The 20,481-nt window shown below is 37.6% G+C and overlaps 4 protein-coding genes across 4 annotated transcripts in view; 2 read left to right on the forward strand and 2 right to left on the reverse strand.

Moving 5' to 3' along the window:
- Positions 1 to 13,086, forward strand: part of LOC149948890 (U-scoloptoxin(11)-Ssd3a-like) — a 64,190-nt gene extending 51,104 nt beyond the window's left edge. Inside the window, exons 3-5 of the mRNA XM_090174071.1 lie at positions 8,655 to 8,822; positions 9,540 to 9,755; positions 12,606 to 13,086. Coding sequence (XP_090030197.1) covers positions 8,655 to 8,822; positions 9,540 to 9,755; positions 12,606 to 12,788 — 567 coding nt within the window. The 3' untranslated portion in view covers positions 12,789 to 13,086. The remainder of the gene's footprint in view (positions 1 to 8,654; positions 8,823 to 9,539; positions 9,756 to 12,605) is intronic.
- Positions 13,087 to 13,114: 28 nt separating this feature from the next.
- On the reverse strand, positions 13,115 to 14,441 carry LOC149948891 (E3 ubiquitin-protein ligase E3D-like). Its single transcript, XM_090174070.1, has one exon. The coding sequence runs from the start codon at positions 14,406 to 14,408 to the stop codon at positions 13,218 to 13,220; it is 1,191 nt and encodes a 396-aa protein (XP_090030196.1). The 5' UTR covers positions 14,409 to 14,441; the 3' UTR covers positions 13,115 to 13,217.
- An 816-nt stretch (positions 14,442 to 15,257) lies between these two features.
- Positions 15,258 to 15,861, forward strand: LOC149948892 (ATP synthase F(0) complex subunit k, mitochondrial-like). Its single transcript, XM_090174079.1, has 3 exons — positions 15,258 to 15,385; positions 15,502 to 15,623; positions 15,686 to 15,861. The coding sequence occupies exons 2-3, from the start codon at positions 15,555 to 15,557 to the stop codon at positions 15,770 to 15,772; spliced, it is 156 nt and encodes a 51-aa protein (XP_090030205.1). The 5' UTR covers positions 15,258 to 15,385; positions 15,502 to 15,554; the 3' UTR covers positions 15,773 to 15,861.
- Vha55 (V-type proton ATPase subunit Vha55) lies at positions 15,852 to 20,377 on the reverse strand. Its single transcript, XM_090174077.1, has 11 exons — positions 20,285 to 20,377; positions 19,623 to 19,809; positions 19,227 to 19,282; positions 18,664 to 18,934; positions 18,463 to 18,602; positions 18,291 to 18,395; positions 18,117 to 18,214; positions 17,586 to 18,048; positions 17,390 to 17,519; positions 17,085 to 17,303; positions 15,852 to 16,462 (listed from the first exon to the last, which is right to left on the reverse strand). The coding sequence occupies exons 2-10, from the start codon at positions 19,705 to 19,707 to the stop codon at positions 17,137 to 17,139; spliced, it is 1,515 nt and encodes a 504-aa protein (XP_090030203.1). The 5' UTR covers positions 19,708 to 19,809; positions 20,285 to 20,377; the 3' UTR covers positions 15,852 to 16,462; positions 17,085 to 17,136.
- Between the last annotated feature and the right edge of the window lie 104 nt (positions 20,378 to 20,481).

The following is a 20,481-nucleotide window of genomic DNA, read 5'->3' on the forward strand; positions in this document are numbered from 1 at the left end:
ACAATAACGTGCGACACTTTTGATAGCTTGGCGATTTGATCTATCCACCGCGCTTTGAGCGTCGTAAATGTTGACTAGGGTCACCCACCTTTTATTAAGATTAATCTTTACCGTACAGACTTCAGGCTCGCAATTTCGCAGAAGGTTGTGTTTCATCGCCTTAATCCCGCGATCCACCAATATAGCGATACCGCCACCCCTGCCATTGGCCGTATTGCTGGTCTAGTCTAAACACTTGATAAAAGCCGAAGTGTAAAATCTGCCAATCGTGAGGTTGAAGCCAGGTCTCCTGAAGAGCAATGACAGTGGGTCTGTGGTTCCGAATTAAGAATGTCAACTCCCCGATTCTTAACTTGACATTCTTGATATTCCACTGTAGGGTAGTGAGATTATTTTTCCCCCTCGTGAGTCGAACAGGACTCTCACACGCTTTGTTTTTATCAAAGGCATCATCGTTACTGAATCTAGCGCAGATCTCATGTTGGACCGTCGCCCTACAGTACCTGACAAAGTGTCCATATCGCTTACAGCGATATAATTGGGGTGGAGTGGTTAGCACTTTCGCTTCGCAGCAAGAGGAGTCGGGTTCTATCTTAGCCGAGGGGTCGGACACTTGTTATTATTTTGTACGGGATTTCGGGATTTCGTAGAGATTTTGGCGATTTTATCAGTACTTTTTGAAGTGATTTTGGGATTTCAATGTTAATTTACCATAGAGAGAGTTAAAATATTTTGCGATTTTCGACAAAGTGTACGGGATTTTGGTAAATGTCCGACCCCTCGATCTTAGCTTGTAGCACTGGGTGAAAACTCGGAACAACTCCTTCCGCGTTGAGTTTGCAAGTTCTCTCACCACTGGTTTAAGGTGTTTCCCCAAGCTCTTCGGTTTCCCCTTCCATAAAAACTTGTAGAGATTAACGGCAATAGTTAGTGTAGGGAGTTGTTGGCTCGCGTGGCACGAAGGGCTTTCCACCACCCTCCTACGCATTGTAACCCGGCCATCTGAATTAATGGCTTTAAAAGTCGCTCGATGACTTAGGTCTAAGGTGGTGCCAAGGGTGTTAGCCTAGCTGATTATTATTATTAAGTGACTGGGGCCTGCCTCCAAAGATAATACAGAACTCAGTACTTAATATTCGAATTTTGAGAGCTTCATGAGGCGCATCAAAATTCGAAGAATTCTTCCCTTGATAGTGAGAATTCTCACTTCTCAAAATTTTGACGGTCCTTCTCACGGGAGGTGACGTAATCTCTTCTCACGAATTCTCTTGAGAAGAGTGATAATGCCTCCGAGCATTCTAACTTGGTCAAAAAGGGGGGGAAATTATAAATAAAAATGCTGAAGAAATTAACAGTATCATATTTTTGTGGACGAAAATGGATTTCAGAGAAAACCGAATGTTAAGTTAATTTCCGATGAATTATAAATATAATGTTTTCTTCTTTTAGATATGGTTGTGAAATCCTGTAAAAATAATATTATATTTGGTTACCATGGTAACTATGGAACTGATTTTTTCTGAGTTCCGGCAGAACGCTATTGACTGCGCGCGAGGCTGTTATTTCGAATCTAGGGGACGAGGTTTATATTATCTTTGCTGCCACGTAATCGAACAACCTATAAGACATTCTGAAGAAGGTAACTCTAGGCGGTGCTTTTCTTTTCTTGGAAAACCCAAAACGTAAGTGGAGCTCAGGGCCGGCGGATCGTGTTAATCTCGGGTGGGTAGTCAGAAGAAGGGGGGGGGGGCGGATTTATTGGGTTATCCTACATAAAAAGATAGGCCTATATAATACTAATTAAGAGAAATTGATAGAGGTAAAAACTACAAAAATTTAGTATTATTCAAATTTATTATTACATAGTATTAATTGCGCAATGCAAAAACTGTACTGCGCTTTGCATTTTCGGAAATGAACTGATTCAACAATTTTTCCAAATATTTTGACGCGTGATTTCATGTAGCTATTAAAATTCATATGGCTACGTGTAACGATGTTTGAAGGATCTGAGTACTAATATTTAAACTCAATTATATAGAAAGGTAGAGACAATGTTATAAAACGTAGTACTGACAACTGTGGGTACTTTTACTACCCCAATTTGTGGTAGAAGACTTCGTTCCTTAAAATTAGGCACCGATTATTTAAATTACAATTATTTAAAAAATAAATGGAGACTTTATGGCTTTGGTGTCAAATAAGCAGTTTAGGGAGAATCAGTTATTTATTTTTTTGAACACTTACATTAGAGCCCACTACTAACCAAATAATCAACTCAATATCATATATGTAATATACATTTAGTATCGTTTACCTTCTAAAATTTATAGTGTATGCATATGCACTTATAATTCCTACTTCACAACGGGAGGTAGCTAATAACTATTTTATATAAATGTTTGATACAAAGAGACTAATGACGACAAACATTAACGTTTAAATACACTTATGAAAATTATGCTTTTGTCATTTTATGTATTTTTAAATTTTGATTTTGATGATTTACTTTAATCTATTTCAATCGGGGCAGTGCCGCGTGCATCGTTTTCAACAGCACCGATATTTAAAGCATGAGATAAAGATAGTGTTGTATTTAACTTCCGCATCACTTCCCGATAGAAGTCAGTCTTTACCGTATTTTCAGAAATAGAAATGGGATGGACGCGAAGGAAATGAAAAGACTTGTCAAAGGTCTATGCTTAAGTTGTGATTTGCCCTTTTGGGAAGACTGCATTTTACTATTCACGCTTGTCTCATTAGAATTAAAAACTAATATTTAATAACCTATTTTACAAATTTACTTCTGCAGTTTTTATACTGAATGAATTAACTTAATCAAGGAGGGGATAGGAAAAATACGTAGTCCCTGGAAAATTGTGGAAACCTAGCTATTCTGTGACAATGGCCGTGGCTCTATCCCCATAGTACCGACTTTGATGACATCAATTCCGGGTGGGTAAAATACCCACCCGGAATTTCCCGGGTGGGTACTTCTACCCACCATACCCACATTATCCGCCGGCCCTGGTGGAGCTTCTACCAAGACGAAAGCTATTAACCGCCACTACGCTTTCTCGGAGGCCATCTTGTATATCCTCTTTCGTAGTGTCATTGGGACAGGGTGTTTCAAAAGGTTATGCAACATTTTTAAGGAGTTGTAGGGGGGGGTGAATTGAGAAGTATGCCTGTTTTTCCCCATTTTCCTACGATGAGTGAAAAGAGCGCCAGAGAGCTTCAAAGTGTGGCCTACTAGCCCCTAAAAATAGGCTGCAACAAGCATAAAACCAAGCGACGAGTAGTTTTTTACGCTAGAACCAAACGTCTTAAACGCACTCTCGCAAGCTCAAAATTTGAGTTAGCATCGAGTTCGGGACTACTTATTTTCTTTCAATTTTTCCCATTAGATAGTAGCGGCAATGAGAGTAGCGGAGGTTTCTCTAACTATGCTGTACAGCCAAAGGTAGCGGAGAGAGGATTTTCAGCCCCCTGGAGTGACTGATTTCTAACTCTTTGGGGCATATAGTTAGTTCCTTCCAGTGCCGTCTTTCCCATTGGGCCCGTTGGGCCCTGGCCCAGGGCCCCGAGTTCAAGAGGGGCCCCCTTAGGCCTAATACAAAACCATTCAATATTAAAAATTTATCTTTAAATAATGACTAAACGAAGGTATATCTTCGCCCTATTTTTGTATTTCACTCAGACGATTTATGACGACGGGCGGACAACGTAGCCGCATTTTTAGTCTAAGCTTATTTCTACCCTCGATAATTTGTTTTCCATCACCAACAGTGTTTCGGACACAGCCTATTTTTTATATTAGTAGGCCATAGTGGTTTGAATTGGCGCTTCAATAAAACATCTTCAAGGAAATTGCCAAGAAGTAATATATCCGAGAGCCAGGATCTGAAATTTACTGTTTATTTGGTGCTTGTTGAAATAATGAAAACTTTTCACCCGTAAACAGCCTATCGGGTTTTCCTAAGCCCAAATATTTATAAAAAAAAATCTAGCTGGCTTAGGCTGGCTAAAAGGAAACACTTGTTGCATACCATACAGGTGAAATGTTTCCATTATTTCAACAAGAACTATATAAACAATATCTTTCGGGTCCTGGCTCTCTGAAACATTACTTCTTGGCGATTTCCTTAAAGATTTTTTATTGAAGGGCCTATTAGCTGTTCAACTGAAACGTTTCTCTAAGTGATTTTAATAGCATTATGGAACCGATTTGTGTGGTCGTGGGATTCCAAGAGTTTGTTTTTATAAACTTCCAAAAGAATGTAATAACTTAAAGGGAATATAACCTCTGGTATTTCTGTCGCCCTCCAAGGGTTCCAATATCGTCCGCTGCCTCCCATGGCTTTTCACACCGGCGGCGCTGATCATCGCTGATTGTGAAGAGAATAAAGGAAATTGATGGGGTCTTCCATAAAGAACGCGTTGGAGGTTCTATTCCCTTTAAGTCGGTAACGTCTACTATCATACACAAATATTTTTACATAGTTTGAGCACTATGGGATAATTGTTTTTCTCCGATGCGTTTCATGAATGGTAATTATTAATTAATTTTTAAATATAAAAGTTTATAAGAATTATTTTTGTTTTTAACTTTTCTACAGTTATTTATTTCAATTCCTTGGTGCTAGTCCGACTTTGTTGCTTGTTAGGCCTATGCCATCGTTTCAGTCTCATTGTCTGCCACAGTGCCACCTGCGTTTAATTAAACTGTATTTGATATAATGGGGTCTAGGGCTAGCTATAGGTAAGCTCGATGTTGGAAAATTTGCTGGAAATTATTAGCCGATAGCCGGTGGGAAAATTCGGAGTAAAGAAAATTTTCTGTAACGGAAATTCGGCACCAAGTTAGAAGAGATATTGGGAATATCTTAAACATATTGCCCCTTCTCTGGAGCTTAGGCTGAATAATTTGAAAATTTCTGTTACATCTTTAAAAAAGTAAAAGCAAATAAAGTGACTGAGATAAATATTACTAAACATATTTTTATTGTAAAAATTATAGATAAGTTGTTTTAGAAGATGTTGTTTTATTTTATAGAGTATATAATATACGAATATATTTTATTCGTAGCTTTGGCTATGGCCGCCATTTTGTGCGGGATTTTTTCTCTATGGTAAAAAGCATAGGTGACGTCGTGTCACGTGATACTGAAATCACTGTATACACCGAACTTTTCTAGACGCGAATATTTTAGGAACGTTCTAGATTTAGGGGGTGCAGTTTAGAAGGTGAATTTGGCGGCCCCCACTAATTTTTACTATTCAACGGGGAGGGCTGCTATTCCTAAAAATTAAGGGGGTTCATTACCCCCCCTCCCCCCTCAGCGCCGGCCCTAGGGTAGAGCAAGTGGAGCGGTCGCTCTAGGCGCCACGACAGCGGCCAGGTGGAAATTGGCGCCAAAATTCCCTTTGAGAGGCGCGGGGCGGCGTGGCAACAATAGAAAAAATATCTTGCTCTACCCTGACCAAGGGCTAAGTTCGGCGCTGCCCCTCCTCATTTTTACGCCACTCGAGAAGGCCCCCAAAATTAAAAGTGCCAGGGGCCCAACAGTATGTAAAGACGGCCCTGCTTCCTTCCCACATATACTTTTACTCTAAGGTTCGACTTTTACAATAAAGATTGAAGTGAGATTGGAATAGCTCGTAGCACGCGTCGTGGTAGACTCCATCGCCATCTCTTTTTCATAAAAGAACTAAAAGCTACCTATATGTGAGTAGAGAAAATTCTGCTGGCGAGAGTGCGTTTAAAATCCCAGTAATAGGGACAAACAGCAGTCGGAGGCCCTATAAAGTTCGTCTACATAGATGAAACACTATATAGTCTAGCTACTGAGGACAAGCTAATAGTTTATCTATCTTTGTAAGCAGTATATCATAACCAAGTTACGTTGATGGCGATAAATATTAGTATGAAATTTGAAAATAAGTACCGCAACAAACGAAGAGTGTTTTTAATAGTTACTTTCGTTGACACTTTTAGGGGTTTTAGTCTAACCTGTCTGCCGTGTAAGGAACTGGAGACCAGCGTACCCGATTCCTTGGTGGCGTTCTTTACTAGCCGATCTTTCTTCTCGAGAGACCAACATGGGTTTCTCTTAAGACGTTGGTGTTTTACGAACCTCCTCTCAACCCTCGAGGAAGTCACTACGTGCTTAGATTTAGGGCATTCCGTTGACTTGGTCTATCTGGACCTACGCGAGGCTTTCGATACGGTCCCGCATTCGCTGCTTATTCGGAAACTTGAGTATTTAGGGGTTCCACCTTTGATTGTCAATTGGATCGCGGATTTTTTGAGTGGTCGAACGCAGCGAGTGGTCCCGCGTGGGGTCTGTTCGGAATGGTGTGAGGTGACCAGTGGGGTACCTCAGGGATCTGTGTTAGGCCCAACTCTTTTTGTTATATTTATTAATGACCTTCCTCTGGTAATCAAGGAGTCTTTTCTCAAATTGTTTGCCGATGACAATAAGATTGGTCATAAAATAGCTTCACCGACTGATTCGCTATCCCTCCAACGGGACATTGATGCTTTGGCCCATTGGGTCTCCTCGAATGGTATGAGCTTCAATGTTCGGGGATACCCATAGCAAAGCCGCTTCCGCGCGCGGTGCAAGGGCTTTATATATGCTGCGGAGATCATTATCTCATTTTAGTGTCAAATCTTTCAAAATCCTGTACAGTGTCTACATTCGCCCTCACTTAGACTACTGTTCCAGCATTTGGTCCCCCCACCTGGTCAAAGACATTGAGAAGCTGGAAAGGGTGCGAAGAAAGGCCACGAAGCTAGTTTCAGGGTTCAGAACCTTACCATATGATGAAAGATTAAAAAGGTTGGGTCTTCTGTCCCTTAAGGACAGACGTCTTCGCGCCGACTTAGTTGACACCTTCAAAATCATTTATGGCCTGTATGATGTTACAGCAGTTGACTTCTTCGACATCAAGTGGGAGGGCCGAAAGGCTCCCACAATCCGTAAAAAGTGGTGCAACGGGGTCGCTAGGCGGGTTTAAATTTTGGAATGATCTCCCGGCTGCCGTTAAGACCAAATCCTCCGCATCGGCCTTCAAGTGTCGATTAGATACATATAAAAACTGGGGCTGACCTGTTGTTCATTTCAGCATTACTTACTATTAACCTTTTTTTTATTTTATTACTGTCGCTTCATATGTATCTTTTTTTTGTGAAATTCTGTTTTTTCATTTTCGTTTTCCTGGCCCTATCATTATATCAATTAATATTAATGTAAATAGTTTCTTTTGTTTCGTGCGTTATAATATCTTTTGTATCGCGTAACAGGGCCCAATAAGTGTACAGCTTTTTTTATCCTGAATTAAAACATTATTATTATTCGTGTTCCGATTCAATAATTTGTCATTAGTTACGGTGTGCGGGGCTCTAGGCAGCACGAGATGAGATAGGAACCCAAAAATAGTTTGACACTGAAAGGGGCCCCCGGAAAGCGCCCTAAAACGCGGGGCCCCAGGCAATCGCCTCACACTAACGCTGGCCCTGGTTCTCCGAAGTTAGCGTCAGCTTTCATTATGAAAAGTTTTAAAGGGGCTGGAAAGTGGGGTTTAGAAATCGTCTAGTGACGTGGTATCTCCAAAAAAATCCGGACCCTGCTTTATTTCCTTTTTTCCCCGCTTGAGGAATTTAGCTCTGACGGAGATGTTTTGAAAATAGCGAGGAGCAACCCGAGGAGAGACTAGTGAGAGGTATTCAAACGCGAACTAAGAAATTCAGGCCTTCATGGACGTGGTTTTGGTTCAAGTATTTTCATATTTATTTCATTATAATGAAGTTAATGAACAAGTTTAATTCAAATAAAAATAAGTGGAAAAAGGCATAAGAACTGTGGTTGAGTACTAAGGTTTATCAAAATGCTCCAGTGAAACCAAGGCCCTTAGAAATTGGCTTCGATTCATTAGCGTTTTTTTACAAAATTCGATGAAACTTGCAAATAATAATTTAAAAAGTTACGAACACACTACTACCAAAGACCTTATCACTCAAATGAATTTACCGTTAAACATTTGTTGTTCACTAAACTAAATCTCAATAAAGATTAATGAAATTTTAAAACCTCCTACGAGCTCAGCTAACACTAACCAATACCACGCTGGATTTCGTTAATCGTTATACAAAAATCCCAACACAGCGGTGCCTGTTTACGTCTTCGCGAACTTGAGAAAAAGTAGTTCTACGCGCCAAATTTCGTTAATGACGTCACGGATGACGTTTTCCAAAACCCCACTTTCCAGCCCCTTTAATTTTCAATAGGGAACTAAGACTCCGTAGCTTTGGTTGTGGCCGCCATTTTGGGTAGATTTTTTTTCAATAGGAAAATTCATGGGTGACGTCATTTGACGTAGAACTGTTAGCTCCCAATAGGCATTGGCCTAGAGCAAAAATCATCCGGCGAAGAAAATTCCTCGCCAACGGTACCTGAAAGTGACACGCAGCGCCAAGGTCGTAAGCGGCGTATGTGTGAGCTTCATATTTAGGTCGGAACATTTTTTAAGGGTGAAAGAGGTTTATGTGGGCAATAAAAGTAACACGTATAGTTATTACGGTAAGATCACGAAGGGAAATTCCACCGATTTAGTAACCGATCATAATGTGGCGTTGCTTCTATTTACAGCAGAGACTTCCAGACTGCGACTACCACAACGTATGCGGATACGTCCAGCTCAACCCCCAAGGAGTCAGCGTGCAACCTCTCTGTAGATGTCGAAGGGGTCTCTCCTGCCCCCTAGTCTGGGACCCGCTGGATGGACGGACCATCGCCCACGGAAATGACCAATACAAGGTTGGAGAACGCACCCCACCACCATTATTTCATTGACCGTTACGCACTTGATGAGGGAGAACATCCAGTGGTAACGCCATTAGAGGTTGATTTCTAAATACCCTAAGTCTTAGCAGATGACGCCAGCAGTCGTATTAATTCTAAATTATACAAAAACCGTTTAATTTTTATGGTGAATTACTATGGTTTTTATTATAAAACGTAGTGTTAGAAGTCGTGTTTTGTTTAAAATCAATATTTATTTCCTTCCCACCAAAAATGTTTAAATTGGCGCCATCTAGAATAAAGGCATTAAACTTGAACCTCTAATGACTCTAAATGTTTCTTTCTCCATAATAGGTACTTAAATAAAACATCCTTCAAGGAAATCGCCAAGAAGTAATATTTCCGAGAGCCAGAACTTGCAAGGACTGTTTATATAGTGCTTGTTGAAATAATGGAAACTTTTCACCTGGACACAAAACGTCGTGTTTTTGCTAAGCCTTAATATGGCAAAAAGCTACCTGGTTAAAACTCAATAGGAAACACTTGTTGCATACCAAACAGGTGAAAAGTTTCCATTATTTTAAGAAGCACTATATAAACCGTAACTTGCAGGTCCTGGCTCTCGGAAATATTACTTCTTGGCAATTTCGTTGAAGATGTTTTATTGAAGCGTCTATTCGTGAATCGGTCGATTCCGTTTCAGGGTAATTAAGAACCTACCTTCATTTTCAGTACTGCGACAGAGCACCCAGATTGAACTTGTGCACTACCAGAGAGCAAGTGTACAGTTCCTACATGGAGATGTCCATGTTGACCATGGAGACCGTTGTCAACAAGGTCAAAATTAATTGCCTATGTCCGCCGACCCATTTGTTCACTCGCAATCATACCGAATTTCTACAACTCGAAGGGGTGACGGCCATCAGCGTGGGGCACCTCTGTAAACCGGTAAGACATCAGGTCCATTCACACGAACCAACATTTTGACCAACACGAGTGCTGGCCACGCAATCGCCTTTATTGATGTACTTTCAAAGAACTATCAGCAGAAATCAGTTTTTGGGACCGACGCGACGCTTAGCTTAAATTTTTTATATTTTATTTTATTTTACGTTTTCTTTTGATTACGCACAATTTAACGATTTATTGTTAATATTAAATTTCTTTATTAATAAAAATTTACATTTTGTAGTAGCCTAAGTAACATAATAACAATAAGTATGTCAATTAGGAAAAATTATCACCGAACTGATTTTCAGAGCTATTGCGCAATCTAGGTTTAGTTCTCAGCACAGAGCTCCCTAATGTCTAATAACGTTTTTTGATTGCGCGAGATTCGCTCCGAATCTGTCTCTGATTACTAGAGTAAAACTGCTAGTAATTTGAATTTTCGCGTCTTAGTCTGCCATTTTGCCAAAAAATCTAACGCAAAAATTTGCTCCGATCTCGATCTCGATTCGTTGATCTGTCGAAATCGGCAGATCGGTTTTGGGCGATCTCGGAGCACCCGAGAGCGGGAAATGGAACACGAGAAACTTGGTCGGAGCAGATCCGAGCACGCAAATGGAAAATTAAATTTTGATCAGAGCGATCCAGAGCGCTTGAGAGCAGTCTAATGGAAAACGCTATAAGTATGACTAAGGCGAAATATACTACTACCAAGGACGATAACACGCTACTCAGTTCGAGTGCAAGTCCAAGTCGTAGCTTGGCGAGAATGTCAGTGTAGAAAAAAGGTTCGGTCAGGAAATTAGCATTAAAACAATGGAAATTGTCCTACTTATTGTTATTAGGTTACTTATAGTAGTAGTGAGATGTACACGTTTAACGGAGGGTTTGAAGTTCGAATGAGACGGAAATTTTCAAGTAATTGAGAGAAGTCGAAGAAGAGCGATACCATGGATTAATAAACTTGTTAATTAATTCATGGGTGGTACTGTATTTAACTATTATTGACCGAGATGATTGAGAATCCAAATACTAGATTAGTTAAATGAGCAGAAGAGTGGAATTAATCTTTCGGAGTGAAGGTGAGCGAACCTTAGATATGAGCACTTCCAAGGAGACGACCCGAGGTGATTTTCACTGATTTTGTTTAAATTCGGGAGATAGTTAGACCCTTTTGTTACTTGAAATTTCCAAAAAGGAAAAGACTCGACGGGCTTTAGTTTTGCTATGGCAACCAAACATGTTTTTGATTACTTAAAATCTACTTTTCCCTATGGAAATTAACATGGAGAAATCGCAAAAATTTTAAAATATAAAATAAATTATATTTAATAAAATTGTACATTGGGTAATTTCAGGTTAATTTGGGTAAATGCGTGTACATTTGTTGCAAAATAGGCAAATTGGGTAAATACAAGTAAATTTGGGTTACATAATTTAAAATTTGGCCAATTTAATGGCATTTACATAAATTTGGCTACTTAACTTCCAAATTTGGCCAATTTAATGCCATTTACCAATTTTACTTCCATAACCAAAATTTAATCAATTTTACTAGCATTTACACATTTTACTAATATTTAAAGAAAGGTACATGCGATTTATCCATGTTAATTCCGGTGTCCTTTTTAGCATTATTCCAAAAAGGTTGCCGGTGTCCTTTTTAGCATTATTCCAAAATGGCTGCCGGTGTCCTTTTTAGCATTATTCCCAAATGGCCGCCGGTGTCCTTTACAGCATTATTCCAAAATGGCTGCCGGTGTCCTTTTTAGCATTATTCCCAAATGGCTGCCGGTGCCCTTTTTAGCATTATTCCCAAATGGCTGCCTAGCTGTGGCCTTTTAAGCAGAGAAATTCTGGCTACCGTAACAGACGAATAAAACGTTTTAGGGTATAAAGAACACATTTTTAGTCCGAGAACAGGAAAAAAGAAACCACCTATTATTGCATTGTTCTTTGGACTGCTCCGGTTGCTCAAAATAGAGTGTTGTCGTCTGATACGATTTTGAAGACTTGTAACGTCACAGCTGTAGTGATAATAGTGGCCGCCATGACAGTTACCGTTTTTTATCAATAGGCAAATTACAATGGTGACGTCGCAGGGTTTCAGACGACAACACTCTATATACTGTTTCTCAAAGGGAAATTATTATAGCTTACGTATAAATAATGAGAACCATGGCATCACGCGTAAAATTAACGTGATTCGAGCGGGAGTTGAGAGTCAAAGAAAAACTGAATGAGCGGCTCTTATTACACAGTGCCGTCGCTAGTGTGTTTTAGGCGGCACTTGAGCCAACTGTAGCATTTCCGAAGCACCACCTAAAATTTCCGAAAAGCGCCTCCTAAAATTCAGAATTTTTCCAATTCACTTGTCGAAAAGTTTCTTCGATTTTTTTTAAATGCTTCAATGGAACGCCCCTAACCCGGGCTTTTGGCTTAAGCGCCACCAGTTTTGAAATCCTGGTGATGCCACTGGCTCTTAAGCTAAAAATTAAATTTGTAAAATGCCAAAATTGCCAATCACTGCTTAGAAATCTCTGGCAACTTATCGTCGATTGTGTGAAACCAAAACAAAGTGTTTTACGAACTCGAGTCAAAAACCCTGTTCACCAACAAAGTTCAAAATGCTGGGTCGTGTGAATAGGCTTATAGATAACTTAAATTTCCCTTTTCAGTTTACATAGATACGTATATTATTATTATTACCAAATACAAATCATCAGCTTAACAGATGAAAATCTAGCTATTTATGAGCTTCTCGTGTTGGCTGCTACGCAGATCTATGTAAACTAGAAAGGTCTAATTCAAATACCAGCTTATTAACTTAAACCAAATGTTGAATTTCAGCCTCCAATATGCGGGGCCGAGGACCCATGTATGGCCATCACTCGATCCTATCACGAAGCGACTAGTTTTATCACGAGAAACTGCGCCTGCCCCTGGGGCCTGTTCTGCCCCAATCAAATTAGAATGGCCTTCAGACGAGTGGATCTCGATAGAGGCGCCTATTTCGTAATGCGTTGCGTTTAAAAAAAAACTACCATAATTTGGGATTTAAATTCAGGATACCAAACCGCCCAAAACTTGACAAAACAAATAAACACAGTCTCCTCGTGTGAAGAGCTTTTGAATCCTTTAATCGTAAATGATAAATTGTAATATCCTAAACCTTACCCCTTTTCAACTATAAAAATTTGAAGAAAAAAATTGTAACTTGGGAATTTAAATACATAGGTTATGGGGTCCACGGCAAAAATGTGCTAAAAACAACCTCCAATCCTTATTATTTCTATAACAAAAAATAAATAAAACCAGAAGAACCTGTAATGTACATAAATAGATGTAATTTTACTGTGAAATACTAAAAAATTTCTTTCCTATAACGTATTTAAAACAAAAAAAAGACAAAAATGTAACCGGGAATAGTTTTAACCCTTTATTTTAATAAAGTTAATGAAACTAAAGTTGGTCAAAGAATCCGATTACAAAGTCATCTATTATTCGTTGAGATCGAGGTACTTTTTCCGTACTCTTTTGAAGTAAATCCACTATGTCCCACAAAGTATGCGACTGCACTTTTTCAACTTCGCAATCAAAAGTCTTCTTCCATAATTGATGTTTGGCAGAGTCGCAATCCACTATGCCGTACAAAACTTTAACAACCAAGGATGGTTTGAGTTCAACTTGGCAATTTTCACCACTGACTAGAGTTGCTGTGAATCTAAGAAGATTACGATCCATTACCCATAGCAGTAAACATTTCCCCTCTTCAGTTGGATTCTCCAACTCCAAACAAAATTTGGTTGGTGTAATTGGGGATGAGTCTTTGCAAATGATATTCACTATGACGTCATTCAGCATCTTTTTACACTTCCCTATTGGTGTTAAATTTTCATCATCAGGACTAAAAATTAATTTATGTTTTAAAAAACAACAGTATTTATTGCGTTTATCATTAGTTTCTTGCTCTTCTGGTCTGTTTAACGGAGATACATTGACAGTTCCCAAAATTGACACACATCTGGGACAAAGAATCTTATCTTCCGTTCTTCCTAAAACCAATGACGGGCAAAGGTTTAAGCAATGAGTTTGGAAGTAGATTTGAGTTGGTCCCACGATGAAATCTTTCTCTTTAAAGTCTAAATTTTCCAAAAAGTTGTCCGATTGACTACTAGTTTCCCCATGGCTGTGTTTATGACAAAACCATTCGGACGCAAGTTCCCTCCAGTCGGACGAAGGCAAATCTACTACTCGCTCGCAGTTCACCTCTCCAATTTTAAAATGACAACACACGCAATAACAAAATGAATTTACATTGTGTTTTTCTTTACTAACGCATTTGCTTTCTGGTTCAAGCACTTCGCAGCTGTCACTAGTAATGTTAACCCGAAAGTTAAGTTCTTTGCAATTTTCCTGTTCGAAAACTTTTCCTGATAAATTACACAAAGTAGTTGGCTCAAAATCAAAATCAGAATGATCACTGGGCAAATTAGCTTCTATCACAAAGTCAGTATCTTTCTTGGACAATGTGAAAAGTAAACTTTCCTTCTCAACAGTGAGAGAGGTCGGATTAAGGTCTTTATCATTAACCGAAAGGGTAACATTGGCAACACGAACAAGTTTCTGTATTTCTGCAGTTAGAAGGATCATTGTTTAATTCCTTCCAGTAGAATGAACTTTTGGCTTTGGAAAATGAATAAAAATACCAATAAATTATCACTGTATCGTAGACCAATTTGTCATAAGCCAACTGGTACTACAAAAGCATGAACAATCATCGCTTCTACCGTAACATGTAACTTTGCAACAAACTAAAAACCCCATTTCATGCAATACACAGCTTGGTTACCAAATGTTTACCTTAGTAGAGCATTAATTAAACTAAAGTAAATATTTAAAAGCGCCTGAAGATAAGAGACAGCAAAAACTTGAATCAAAACATGGTTATAGAAGACTATTATAATCAGGGTTAATAAAAAAAAAAAGGACCAAAAAATTATCCCTAATATTGTCCTGGCAACCAGGTATTCACATAATTGAAACGGTCTAATGGGAAATTAGCTTCCCTCAACTTTATTCCTTAGTTCACAACCCTGACAAATTTTTACTTATTTGTAGTTTCTCTGATATTTTCCTCACATTTTTGGCAGCAACCCAATTATATCAATAATATCAATAATATGAGTTTAATATCATACATCAGATGTTTTATGATACAGTTAGTATCCTCATTTTGTGTATTTGTACATTACCAACTCCATGCAAAATTGAAACTTACATTAAATTTACAGCAAAATGATTTGTTTTCTGCCCAGTGAAAGAGTGCATTTCAACAATAAACAGTGGCTTTATTATTTTAAAAAACTATTAATAATGTAACTAACAGTTAATAATACACATTCAGTATTAAAAATCTTACGTTAATTATTAGAATTAGCTACACTTTGATGGATTACAGAGATTTAACAAAATCAAGTTGATAACCACCACAGAAAACAATTGTTTTGATAAATTTCTGGAATCGGAGTAGTGCTGCCACCTCGCGACTTACAGCGACACCGAAAATTTTCCTTCGGAAGGTCAAGAGAACGATTTTCACTTTTCTGGTGTACTTCGACAAGACTAAAGTATGTTAAACGTTTTTATTTCTTAAATTATAAATTTCTATATATTTAACTTGAAAATATTAAAATGTTTGAAATATATTTAAATAATAGAATTGTTTTACTCTTATTCGTACTAGGCCTTGATCAGAGTTAATACCCTTCCCTACATTATACAAAAACAACATCTGAAATGGCTGGAGAACAACTAACTGGGATTTCTAAACATTTCAACTCGCAAACGATGTATGGAAGAGCAAATGTAATACAGAAATTCAGAGGATACTTAGTTTGAAAAAGATAAATTATTCCTTTCCTTTTAAGGTTGCAAAGGCTACATACGCTGGAGTTGGTTTAATTATTGCATACTTTATGCTGAAACCAAAGAAACAAGCACCACCTAAAAAATAAACTTTCTATGGAGCTTAATTCTTTCAGTTGTATAGTTTCATATTTAAATTAAAATTTGGAAAAATGTCTAATAAACGTGTTTAACATTATTTGAACAATTTTTATTTAAACTCTTATATAGATTCTTACATCTAGACACGCGATAAATCCACCAAAAATTAACCACTTAGGAATCCCATGATTTGTTTTTGGAATGATCGCTTTTTTTTTCATGAATGATACATGGTACAGTTAGACGCAAAATTCCTAAAATACCCTAATTGAAATTTGATATACATATACAAAAGGCACTGCCTCAAAAATGTTTTTATACCCTTCATCAAACGTGTACAAACTGCTATTAAAATAAATCTGGAATGATAAAATTCAAATGAAATAAAATAAATTTTGAGGGAGATTCCAAGCCTGAAAATTAACCAAAAAAACCTTAATTTTGCCTTACAAACTTAAGTCTGAATTAACTTTATTTAATAAAATAGTAAATTTCAACACCTTTCCTTACTAATAATTCAATATTTTTTTAACTTAAGTCATAGAGCCCCAATGTAATATATGCTTTTCTTATGTACAAAAAAAAAGACTAACAGTCAAAAGATTCGGACCAGCTTTTTTTATATTATTATTTATCCGTGTGCAACTTCTTTTTAAGTTTCTCTTTATTCTCTGGACTAGTTTTTTTAGGAGTACGATCTGTTTCAATAAAAATTGTAAAGTTAAAATACTGAATATGATTACGTTTTCATGGAGTAGTAAATTAGTGTTTGGTGTAAGCCGAATTTCGGAATTCGTGCTAAATTGCATGAAAACGCTTGTGTTAGAGTTAACACGTGTTCTCTCTAAAACGGGCAATGAAGCCATAATATCTCAGAAAATAAAATTTTTCTAAGAAAGAAAATGCACGAACACGGGTTTGATATGCTGGGATGTTTTTTAGTTGGAAATGCAGGGTTGTTCATTGAATGGGACGAAACCAAAACGTCTCGTTTCGATCTATTCCTTCACGGAATTTCCCAAAACATTCTCCGTCGCAACACTAGAAAGAGTTTTTCAGTCACATTATTTTTTTTACCTTTCAAGTAAATTGCGATAGAAATAGAGCTAGAGCCGTTTTAAACACGATACTCTTATTAGTTTTCGGTCTTTCTGCACAAACCAAACCAGACGTTTTCAAGCTAAGCCCATGTCAAGGTTGAAAGGGGACTTCATGAAAACAGCAAAGGCTGTGGAGAGCGAAATCGTGATTTTCCAAATTCCGTGTTTCCTCTCTCCATGAAAACGTAGTGTATAAAAATTAAGCAAAATACTTATTTACCAAATAGAGACAAGACAAACGATCAACGTATAATTTGTATTGCTTTAGTTTTTTAGTTCTTGGCTGCTGCGGTGCCACCTGCTCCTCTTCTGCTGTCTCTTGGATAAAACTCTGCCAGAGTACTTTGAGGAATTCGTTTTAACATTTCTTTGGGGAAAATACGTAATAATTGCCAGCCAATGTCTAACGATTCAAAAACGGTTCTGTTTTCGTAGTTTCCTAAGTTAAATAAATGTTTAAAACTTGGCAAGTAGTTGGTTGTAAATTAAAAAGAGGTCATGTCTACATTAAAGTCAGATACAAACCTTGAGATACAAAGTTTTTCTCAAATTTTGTTAAAAATTCTAAATAAAGGAGATCTTCAGAAGACAAAGCTTCTTCACCAACAACGGCTTTCATGGCTTGTACGTCTTTACCAATAGCGTAGCAGGCATACTATAAAAAGGAAATAAAAGTAAAATTTAACGCGATGTGAAGAAGTTGCGAGTTAAAAACCCTTACAAGTTGGTTAGAGACATCGGAGTGATCTTTTCTTGTCATGTCTTCTCCAATAGCAGATTTCATCAATCGAGATAAGGAAGGTAATACGTTGATGGGAGGATAAATTTGACGGTTATGAAGCTGACGATCAACGTAGATTTGCCCTTCAGTGATGTATCCAGTCAAATCGGGAATGGGATGGGTGATATCGTCGTTTGGCATAGTTAAAATGGGAATTTGAGTGATGGAACCGTTTCGACCTTCAACACGACCAGCTCTTTCGTAGATTGTGGCTAAATCAGTGTACATGTAACCTGGGAAACCACGACGACCAGGTACTTCTTCCCTAGCGGCTGATACTTCACGAAGCGCTTCGGCGTAAGAAGACATGTCAGTTAAAATGACTAAAACGTGTTTCTCGCATTGGTAAGCTAAGAATTCGGCAGCTGTTAGTGCCAATCGGGGAGTGATAATACGTTCTATGCTGTAGAGTAAGAACAAAAACAGATTTACATTTAACTACTAATAAATACATACATTTCCATATCTTACGTTGGATCATTGGCTAAGTTAAGGAACAAACACACATTTTCCATGGAGCCATTTTCTTCGAAATCTTGTTTGAAAAACCTGGCAGTTTCCATGTTAACCTAGTAAAATGAATAGCAATAAATTGTACAAAACGAAGGCTTTTTTTAGATAGTTATCCCATAATAGAATACTTACACCCATAGCTGCAAAAACAATAGCAAAATTATCATGATGATCATCCAGAATACTTTTTCCGGGAAGTTTGACTAAGCCACCCTGACGACAAATTTGAGCAGCTATCTGTAAGAATATATAAAATAAACCATATGAAGATGACTTCTGCAGGAATCATATTTTAAACCCTTACATCATTATGTGGAAGGCCAGCCGCGGAGAAAATGGGAATTTTCTGACCCCTAGCAATACTGTTCATAACGTCAATGGCAGAAATACCAGTTTGAATCATTTCCTCAGGGTAAATACGAGACCAGGGGTTGATAGGTTGGCCTACAATAGAAATGAAATATTTATAGAAGTTTTCAAAGGTTGCAAAAACAAGCCTTCGCACCTTGAATATCCAAGTAATCTTCAGCTAAGACATTGGGTCCTTTATCAATAGGTTTTCCAGAGCCATTAAAAACACGCCCTAACATATCCTCAGACACGGGTGTTCTGAGAATATCACCCGTGAACTCGCAAATTGTGTGTTTCGCATCAATTCCTGATGTGCCTTCAAACACCTGTACCACAGCTTTAGAGCCACTGACTTCCAACACTTGACCAGTTCTAACAGTGCCATCAGCAAGCACTAGGTCAACAATTTCAGCGTACTTTGGAAACTTTATGTTCAAAGAAGAAAAAAAAATCTCAATCTTTCAATAGTTATGATTGTTGAAGTTGGTAGAGGTCTTATCTCAGTTGGGTAATATTATGCACAGTCATGGTTTTGTTTTTAGTCTACCTGCGTGTTGAGTAATAAGATGAATGCAGATGAAATTTTGAAAAGGCGTTGAGATGTTAATTGTTATAGGTTTTTTATGAATCACATTTTAATATTATTCTATAAATTATACAGTCACCAAAAAAAAGCACTGCTATAAAACCTCTACCTAGAATATTAAGAAAACATACTTTAACATCGTCCAAGATAACTAGTGGTCCATTTACCCCACTAACAGTTTTATAAACTGAAAGAGAAAAATTACAAAAACCGGTATAAACCTTTCTGGAAAAAACCATAATTCTCAATTTAACACAAAATCCTACTTATAGTTAAGTTATTGTAGAAAATGTAATTATATGTAAATTGAATATGTTAGAATCACGGGACTTTATTCAAAATACTTATGTAAGTAAAGCCGTGCCCAATTGAATGTATTTCCTTTGCCTATATTATTAATCCGGCTTCCACCCCCCTGAAAATTTAAGACCAAGGCCTAGTTTTACACTAATATAAATGTTTCTACTTTCTCTAAATCTTAAAATATCTTTAAAAAAAACTTTAAATATAATTAATTTATAACTTACTTAGCCTAGGTTGTGAAATATAATCCCTAGTAACTGCTAATTGATGCTCTTTTAGAGCGGCATGAGGAGTAATTACGGTATTCATCTCGAAACGCCTACAAATTTAACACACTTTGCCGAAAAACAGAAAATCCAGCCGAAAAGTCATATGACTTTTTTTTCGCAATAGCTTCGAAGCTAGCGACATCTATAGAATACAAAGTGTTACTTTCGTATAAAAAATAGGAGGGAAATTCGAATTAAAATAATACTGAAACCACAATTATCTAAATTAATGTGAGCGTGTTAAGTATGTTTACATATCACGCCAAGAACCACAAAAATATTATTAAATTAACACATAAATAAAAAAAAACATTTATCGGTCCTATCAACTGAAGAATTGTAAAATATTAAGATTGTTGGAATTTCAGGTGGTATTAGCCTTCTTAGTTAATAGAGAGCCACCTAGCGAACAGCGCTAAAGCTTCGTAACTGGTGGATATTTATCTGCTCAGCAAACGAATATCCAGCAGTTAAGAGTGAACTACTCGCGTTGGCCGCTAAGTAGCTCTAGGTTAATTGCCCGACGCTTCGGAAAGGCAATAACGTAAACAAATTGAGGAAAGAAATAGCAATTATCTCTAAAGATGACACACTAAAGAAAATACTATCTACTCTACGTGATTCTAGAAAGAGATTGAAGAGCTATCAGTAGTCAGTACAAATCGTCAAACAAATGGTTGCCTCTTATCAATCGGTGATTGGGAAAAAACAATGAACTTTACACTCGAAAAAGAACTAACAATAACTGCCTAGAAATTTTTCATCGCGTTAAAAGCGTGTGGACCGCGTTAAAAAAACTATATTCCTACTAAAT

This window comes from Leiobunum rupestre, chromosome 4 (assembly GCF_980474605.1).
Source record: "Leiobunum rupestre chromosome 4, qqLeiRupe1.1.hap1, whole genome shotgun sequence".
NCBI lineage: Eukaryota > Metazoa > Arthropoda > Arachnida > Opiliones > Sclerosomatidae > Leiobunum > Leiobunum rupestre.